Raw genomic sequence first — 9,264 nt, 5'->3', positions numbered from 1 at the left:
TCATTATAAACCATGTGGCCAGACAATTGCACCTACTGCATCTGGATCATTATAAACCATGTGACCAGACAATTGCACTTACTGCATCTGGATCATTATAAACCATGTGGCCAGACAATTGCACGTATTGCATCTGGATCATTATAAACCATGTGACCGGACAATTGCACTTACTGCATCTGAATCATGGTGTCGTGCTTTTTCTTGAGTCGTTCTGTTTCGAGGGCCTTTTCCCGCGCCTCCCGTTGCTGTCCGAGTTTGTCCTCATCAATTGGCTCAGGCTTCTGCACTTCCGTCGGTTGACTTTGCGTCAGCGGTTTTGCTTCGAGGGTATTTTCCTGCGTCTCCCGTTGCTGTCTGAGTTTCTCCCCATCAATTGGCTCAGGCTTCTGCACTTTCGTCGGTTGACTTTGCGTCACCGGTTCTGCTTTTGGCTGTGGTTTTGGCTGCGGCTACCATTATATATTTATTTTGAATTGAAGATGGTCAGACGTGGGATGGGGCTAAAAATAAAAATAAACAATGACCTTATGAAGTGCGTCTTGAGTGAAACACCGAGACATCACCGAACACACCTTAGGCTTTATCACCTCGAGCTCCTCGACCGTCATTCCGGGTAAACTTCGGCGCTTCTTTTCTGCAAAGGAATGAGTACGAAAGTTTGGCTACAGAATGGGGAACGAATTTCCGTTGAGTTCATTTGGGGGCAGGAGAGTGCTATGGTTTGATGAGCCTATGTAGACTGGCAGAAGTATCAATATATGTCGCTGATAGACTGGACAACCACATAGCAGTCAAACTTCGTAGGCTGTGTACTCGTGTGCAACAGATACGCATCGAGTGTACAGGTAATATCACTCCCACCACAGCATATTGAGATAGCACAATACCTACCCATGGTACCTAGTGTTTTAGGGTTTAGGGTTTTATACATGTAGCACAATACCTACCCATGGCTCTCGCAATGCGTCGCTTGACCTTTTCCTGGTCGGTCATCATGTCAAAGAAGGCCTCACTCAGATCAACGCCATATTTGGTCATCTCCTTGACTGTGTGCTGTGCCGTTTCCATATCGAGCGCTGCTTTGATTTTGGGTTCCAGTGCTGTCAGGCGATCGTACAGCGCGCGACGCTCAGCTCCTGTGACGCAAAACAGTGACACAGTGGAACTGAGCAACACAAACACAAACACAAACACAGCTCAGACGAAGGCCACTGACTGCGGCGTGGTGTGAGAGATGTACAGCATTGCGATGATTGGCACTGCCCACAGTGTGCCATCTACTGCGATGCGGGGTATAGTGACAGGCGCGCGAATGCACAACTCAGCACCATGCGACAATGCTACGCAACTACGCGAGCGATGATGGAGAAGTATTACTCAGCACAGACAATTGAAATGACGACCCACCGCAGCAGCTGAACGAGTGGCAGTGCGTGTGAGTGCAAAAACAAAGCCAACGGCCAGTCACCATTCAGCGACAAAGGACAACGGCCAGTCACCACTCAGCGACAAAGGACAACGGCCAGCCACCACTCAGCGACAAAGGACAACGGCCAGTCACCACTCAGCGACAAAGGACAACGGTCAGTCACCACTCAGCGACAAAGGACAACGGCCAGTCACCACTCAGACGACAAAGGAAAACGGCCAGTCACCACTCAGCGACAAAGACAACGGCCAGTCACCACTCAGCGACAAAGGACAACTTGATCTGCAGGTCAGATGCACAAGTGCATTAACAGGCACTGGCCACACACAGCCCATTGGCTTGACTGTCCAATGGCACGACAGACAATATATATTACTCATCAGTGCAAGCGCATATCCTTTGGCCTGCTGAGAGTCAGTCAGTACATTTGAGTACAACGGAACACTCACGCGGTTCGTCTGAGGCTTTCTTCGGCCAACCCGCACAAATAGAATCAACTACAACCAGACTAATGGGATACAGACGCATTGCAGAATACGTAGACCGGCCATTGGCCATGGGAGAGGCTTACCCGTCTGGAACTCGTCTCTGGTGATGACTGTTTGCACGGCATCTGTCACATCGATGTAACCGATGATGTTGGGATGCGACCACAGAGTGGACTTGTACTGGCTGTGCTTAGCGAACGACTGCATTTTGTCTACTTCGTTAATGCGCCGTCCCAATGAGAAGAACCGTGGGCGACACCCTGTGTACTCATGGGTGGTCACCTGCACAGCCGCGGAGGGCAGCGGGTCAGCGTCTGCCTACCAGTTCACACACACAACGGGCTCTAAAACCCAAAACCCTAACCCTAAACAACTGGTTCCAGCGTATTGCAAGTCAGGTTAACGAACAGAAGGAACTACCACAGCGTACGCGATGTCTCAGCTCACAATAGAGTGAGGCTTATAAACTTCAACTCGCACTGACTGTGGGTACCTACGTGCGCATAATTATGGACTAACAAACATTTAAACCATAAAACCGTAAACCATAAACTACCAAACGTTTAAACCATACCTTCAAATTCACAGTCACGGAGTGCCCATGCACTGTGAAATCGTCTCGGAACTCGACCCCTTCGATTTTCTCATAATCAAAAGGTATACACTTGCGTCGCTTCTGTTTATATACGATACGAATGGAATGTCAGATCGATCCAATCGATCGTAGTAACTAGCTCAGCTACGTGCTTAAAACATATCCAGGTAGGAAAGTTGGACTACCAGTTAAAGTTGGACTGCCAGTTAAAGTCGGACTACCAGTTAAAGTTGGACTACCAGTTAAAGTTAGCCTACCAGGTAAAGTTGGACTACCAGCTAAAGTTAGACTACAAGTGAGCATTGTACACATGGGCCACCTCATGTATCCTTAAACTGCAAGGGCCGTGTGACACTAGGAACCCATTTCTAAATCGACTACTTGAATAGGCTAGTCAGTTCAGCAACGGTGCTCGCGCATGGGTGTATAGCCCAGAACAAAAGCAGAAAGTACAATAGTACTTGAAGTACACGTGAATGTTTTCGCAGTTGTGCCTGTCCATGTGACGGCACCCCAACTGGTTTACGATATCGTACGCAAGCGGATACATACCATCACTTTGCCAACGATTTCTTCCACAGTAATCGACAGATCAGGGCGACAAAGCAAGCGCTCGAAGTGATACTGAATTTCCTCCGCGATAACGTTGATGTCCACCTGCAGTGGCACAGGGAGAAAGAAACAGGTCAAAGGCTCACCACCGCATATGCACACCACCACATGCGCAAGGATGCAACCTGGCCCATTTATGATGCACCACTAGCACAGCTGCATATGTGTAAGTGATTAGTGACACTGTGCGACATGGTGGCGTGCACGAAGAACAATACATCGACGGGCATTAACATTAACACATAACCTGATCACGAGCATTAACATCATTACATATCGTGATCACGAGCAGTAGCATTAATACATAACGTGATCACGAGCATTAAGATTAATACATAACGTGATCACGAGCATTAAGATTAATACATAACGTGATCACGAGCATTAACATTATTACATATCGCGATCACGAGCATTAACATTAATACATAACGTGATCACGAGCATTAACATTAATACATAACGTGATCACGAGCAATAACATTAATATATAACGTGATCAAAAGCATCAACGTTAACTTTTTAATGCAGCGAAGCAATGGTTGCACATGTTATCAGTTGCCACTTTTATTCGAGTGATACACAAATTGATCTTGTGCACATTTAAGATAGCACCCTCTGTAGACAGATCCACTATAGGATTTGAATATAAACACACATGACCACCAATTACAAACAAGACAACCACAACATGTACACAACACACACAACACGAGCACACAACACAGCCACAATATGCACACCACACACCCAACACAGCCACAACATGTACAAAACACACACAACACGAGCACACACATAACGTACCCCTCGCAGCCACTCTGGATCGACTCCGGAGATGTAGACATTCGTTCCGCTGGTGTAAATGGGCGTCTCACTGCAACCGACGCGCAGGCAATGTTGAGCAATACATCAAAGTCATATACGAATGCCATGGACTAAGGCACTCAATGGGCAGCCAGGACGTGCAGTTGTAATACATCAAAGTTATATGCGAATGCCATGGGCTAAGGCACTCAATGGGCAGCCATGACGTGCAGTTGTAATACATCAAAGTCATATGCGAATGCCATGGACTAAGGCACTCAATGAGCAGCCACGACGTGCAGTTGTAATACATCAAAGTCATATGCGAATGCCATGGATGGACTAAGGCACTCAATGGGCAGCCATGACGTGCAGTTGTAATACATCAAAGTCACATGTGAATGCCATGGACTAAGGCACTCAATGGGCAGCCATGACATGCAGTTCACCGGATTGAAAAAAGGATTTACCAAAGGAATCGAATCGACACTTATCCGCACTCACTCCACTGTATAATGCATAAAAAAATTGAGCTCATGAGCACATTGTAACAGTTAGAAAGTCTCAAAAGTGCACTTTACATACGGGTGCACGATGATGTGTGGCGGCTCTATGTCGGTGTGACGATCTCGATCCAGAGTAACACTCAACAGGGGACCATCGTGAGTCTGTGGTAGGTGGTGTACGTAGGCTTCATTAAGTTACAGGAGCAAACTGAACACTCGCAGAAATATGGCCATCGATTCTCATGACGAGACGAGGACTGTTTTATCGTCTTTCTCTCTGAATAGAAGTACTTTCTGAGCGTAGGTACTTTTCCAATTTCGGATACGGGTGTGTGAGTTCGACAATATATACCGCAGAAAACCGGTTTTTCATTCATTTATGCAGAAGACGAATTACTTTAATAGATAAATTAGATATGACAACACTAGACGATCCAATCAATTTAATAGAAAACATTGGATATGACAACACTGGACAATCAAATGAATTTAATAAATAACATTAGACATGACAACACTAGACGATCCAATCAATTTAATAGATGACATTAGATATGACAACACTGGGCAATCAAATGAATTTAATAGATAACATTATATATGACAACACTAGACGATCCAATCAATTTAATAGATAACATTAGATATGACAACACTGGACAATCAAATGAGGTTATTTGATAACATTAGATATGACAACACTAGACGATCCACTCAATTTAATAGATAACATAAGATATGACAACACTGGACAATCAAATGAATAAAGTAGATAAAATTAGATATGACAACACTGGACAATTATCCATTGGAATAAACAAGACCCCACTGTGCGAGTTCAATCAATTCGTGTGAAGAGCTTCTTCAAAGTGAAACACACATCTCAGGAGATGGAAACCTCTAACTGCAGTAACATGTATCCATCAACTGGATATGTTCTGAAAACTAAAAACCCTAAAAGTTGTAGGTAAATCTTAAGTTACTGAGGTTCTTGGAAAAATACGGAGAGTAATGCTCTGTCCACATTAAGCGGAGACAGACTTACTACACAAATGATCTTATGGACGAGGTAAGGCGTGAACTTTAAGCTTAATCGTTGTCATGACAACTGTTTTGATGTATATGATCGATCTCCTTGACTTGCACACATCTGTCACCTCAGTCTCATGATAGCATCTCGCGACAAAACCTAAACCCTAAAATTATGACCCGCGCGCTCTGTTTGAGGATAGGAATGAGCAATGCTGTCTATTCAGACGAAGAGATAACTCTCCTCGGTAGCCTCTAAACTCCAATTAGTTACTGAAACAGTTCTCTCTCAACATTGCACGAGGTAAGACGCGAGACCATACGCGTGCGAGTTCCGATACCGAACTGTGCGCAACTTATCGTGAACAGCAGTATTTGTATCCAAATATCGAATATTCGACTTACAAATGACAATACGACCACGAAGCAACGGACAATCGGACTACAGAACAAACGACACTCGGACTACGAAACAAACGATAATCCGACTACGAAACAACCGATAATCCCACTATAAATCAAGCGATAATCCGACTACGAAACAACTGATAATCCGACTACGAAGCAACCGATAATCCCACTACGAATCAAGCGATAATCCGACTACGAAACAACTGATATTCCGACTACGAAACAACCGATACTCTGACTACGAAACAAACGATAATCTGACTACGAAACAAACGATAATCCCGCTACGAATCAACCGCTACGAAACAGTCGATAATCCCACTACGAAAAAAAAAATCCGACTACAAAACAAACGATAATCTGACTACAAAACAAACGAAAATTCCGCTACGAATCAAGCGATAATCCCACTACGAAACAACCGATAATCCCACTACAAATCAAGCGATAATCCGACTACGAAACAATCGATAATCTGACTACGAATCAAGCGATAATCCCACTACGAAACAACCGATAATCCCGCTACAAATCAAGCGATAATCCGACTACGAAACAAACGATTATCCGACTACGAAACAAACGATAATCCCACTACGAATAAAAAATTTCCGACTACAAAACAAACGATAATCTGACTACGAAAACGATTTATTTTGTTCGTAGATGCGAACATTTTCGAAGAAACAATGAGTACCTTTGACTCTAATTTGATGGTTTTCGCCGCAGCCCGAAACGCGTGAATACCGAATCCGAACTGACCTGAGGTGGGTGTTGAGTGTTGAGTGATGAGTGTTGGGTGTTGAGTGGTGAGTGTTGGGTGTAGGGTAGTGGGTGTTGAATAGTGAGTGTTGGGTGTTGGGTGTTGAGTGGTGAGTGTTGGATGTAGGGTAGTGGGTGTTGAATAGTGAGTGTTGGGTGTTGGGTGTAGGTTGTTGGGTGGTGAGTGTTGGGTAGTGAGTGTTGGGTGTTGAGTGGTGAGTGTTGGGTGTAGGGTAGTGGGTGGTGGGTGGTGAGTGTTGGGTGTAGGGTGTTGAATGATGAGTGTTGGGTGGTGAGTGTTGGGTGTTGGGTGTTGGGTGGTGAGTGTTGGGTAGTGAGTGTTGGGTGTCGAGTGGTGAGTGTTGGGTAGTGAGTGTTGGGTGTCGAGTGGTAAGTGTTGGGTGTGGGTGGTGGGTGTTGAGTGGTGAGTGTTGGGTAGTGAGTGTTGGGTGTTGAGTGGTGAGTGTTAACTGGTGTTGAGTGCTGAGTGTCGGGTGTTGGGTGTTGGTGATCGGTATGCTGCAATTATTTGTGCGCGTTAAGAATTATTCATTGTGGGATTTCGTACATCGTTAGCAGGTGGTAGTACACAAACCGCCTGCCCTATTGTTGGTAATATATATGTTCTTGTGATGGAGTAATTTATGGAAAAATGATATAACTTGTTGACCAGTAGGAACACCGGTTAAAGCGCTATTGCACTGCGACACGCCACGTGCTCATGCGGGAATTGGCTTGCCAGACGCTAGACTTCTTTTGCTAGGTTCCCCATATGGGCTCGATTGAGTTTAGCAACACAAGCTAAGCTGCACTGCTATGCCACTGAGATATCAAAGATGTCATAATTTATAACCTTTAAAAGTCAAACAGGACCAGCCACAACACACACCGTTGAGCCATGGAACGCCTTTCTTTTTACTTTCGCCCGCCGTTAGAATGGCTTCGGTGAGCTGCTGCTGTGGCATGCCACTGCTGTTGTCGGTGATTTTGATTGTGCGTCTCTTACTGTCGAGTGTGATGCGGATGTCCACCGGTTTATCGTACTCATTGCCATTCTGCATAGAGACATGAGATATGGGAGTGATGTGTAAAGCCTTAAGCTTTGGGATGAATAATAACTGCAACGACTGGCAGGACATTGTAATTGCACGAAGTATGTAGCTACAACTCAGTATGTCACGCTCACGATGAACGGCTGACAACAGATATCGAAACAAGAAATTACGCGAGCAGTTGGCATAATATAGATTATATGTGAAGCGAGGCGCTTAAACCCTCCCAATTTGTCTTCACAGTTTAACTCAATGACAACTCCGTCTCACCTGTCTGAAGTCGGCTTCGCGGTCGTCAATGGCGTTGTCGATGTACTATACATTGTATGGTAATTAAGAGTCAAATCAATAAGTACACAGTGTGACAAAATAGCAGTGTACATTGCAAGGAAATTGAGTCATAACAGTAAAGTGTATAGTGTGGTGTAATAGCTGTGTACAATCAGTGAAATACGGATTTTTAATCTATTTGCACTTTTCGTACCGCATTTTTAAGTAGCGATTCTCAACGGAAGAATTCGTCATTCACGTTCACGGCTAAATCCAAACAAAGTTGGTGGATCGATACGAAGTTTGAAATTAGACCCGCTTTGTAGAATAGTGAATCTTTTGTTCACCTGTGCATTGTTGAAGGTGTACACTTGGCAACACGCATATTGGGTATAGAATAAAAACTACAGCATACAATTACAAGAAACATGCACATAAGCAAGAGAACTAGAGCTTTACACAATTACTTTTCGAAGCACACGGCAATACCATACCTCCATCAAGATACGCGAGATTGATTCATAGCGCTGAGCAATATTGTTTAAGATGACTGCGGGATTAGCCACTGTGAGAACGAGCCCTGACGGTTTGCCATCACTGTGTAAGTGAGGCTCACTAGACAGGAATCTTGTCCGTACACGGGTGCATGCGACAGCTGCAATGGGAACAAACCGAGAGGCACGCGTGAGACTTAGTGCGCTGGCGCGTGTGGCTTGGCGCACCGACTGAGCGAATTTAATCGCTTGCATGACTACGTACGAAGTGCTTCGAAGGCTTCGGTTGTGCTAACGCGGCATAAATGGGTATGCGTGCCGATTTTAGTTAGTGGCTTCTTGAAGCAGAGTATGACCACTCTATACAAAGTCCCACAAAAGATTCAAGAGGCACCAGCTTGAATTTAAGAGGAACTATGAGCTAAATTGAAATAAATAATATATCCCTACATATGAGAAATTCAACAACAAAAAATCTTTATCAATTATTGGTTAAAAGGTCCGTATGGCAATGTTATTGGGCCTCTAAATTTTGAGAGTGGTTCGGTATCATTCAGTATCATTAACCGGTGAATTTATATTGTTTTTGTCAGTTTGTGATTTATTGCTTGAGCCTTGAGGAGTGGAGTTGAGGGCGAGTGTCCACAATCCAGAGAGGCTTTGAAGGCTGACAACTCACAGTTGATTAAAGGAGCGTGGCCCTGGAGAATTTGGGCGAGGCTCACACATGATTGACGCGGTCGTATGCTTGTGAATAAGGTTAAGGAATACTCGATGGTGTCGGGAACTCCAATTTTGGTTGCTGT

At 44.6% G+C, this 9,264-nt stretch overlaps 1 protein-coding gene across 1 annotated transcript in view; it reads right to left on the bottom strand.

Annotated features, from left to right (window-relative positions):
* The window catches only part of SARC_01698 (hypothetical protein), an 11,236-nt gene extending 2,462 nt beyond the window's left edge, over positions 1–8,774 (bottom strand). The window contains exons 1-12 of the mRNA XM_014304556.1: positions 8,459–8,774; positions 7,965–8,009; positions 7,532–7,697; positions 6,578–6,642; positions 4,520–4,602; positions 3,935–4,004; positions 3,068–3,172; positions 2,495–2,596; positions 2,004–2,202; positions 951–1,139; positions 576–637; positions 175–452 (exon numbers count right to left, since the gene is read on the bottom strand). Of these exons, the coding sequence (XP_014160031.1) occupies positions 175–452; positions 576–637; positions 951–1,139; positions 2,004–2,202; positions 2,495–2,596; positions 3,068–3,172; positions 3,935–4,004; positions 4,520–4,602; positions 6,578–6,642; positions 7,532–7,697; positions 7,965–8,009; positions 8,459–8,713 (1,619 nt within the window). The 5' untranslated portion in view covers positions 8,714–8,774. The remainder of the gene's footprint in view (positions 1–174; positions 453–575; positions 638–950; positions 1,140–2,003; positions 2,203–2,494; positions 2,597–3,067; positions 3,173–3,934; positions 4,005–4,519; positions 4,603–6,577; positions 6,643–7,531; positions 7,698–7,964; positions 8,010–8,458) is intronic.
* Positions 8,775–9,264: the final 490 nt, after the last annotated feature.

The sequence above is a fragment of the Sphaeroforma arctica genome (genome assembly GCF_001186125.1).
Source record: "Sphaeroforma arctica JP610 unplaced genomic scaffold supercont1.70, whole genome shotgun sequence".
Classification (NCBI taxonomy): domain Eukaryota; class Ichthyosporea; order Ichthyophonida; genus Sphaeroforma; species Sphaeroforma arctica.
The sequence above is the reverse complement of the archived record's forward strand: the minus strand, read 5'-3'. Positions and strand labels throughout refer to the sequence as shown.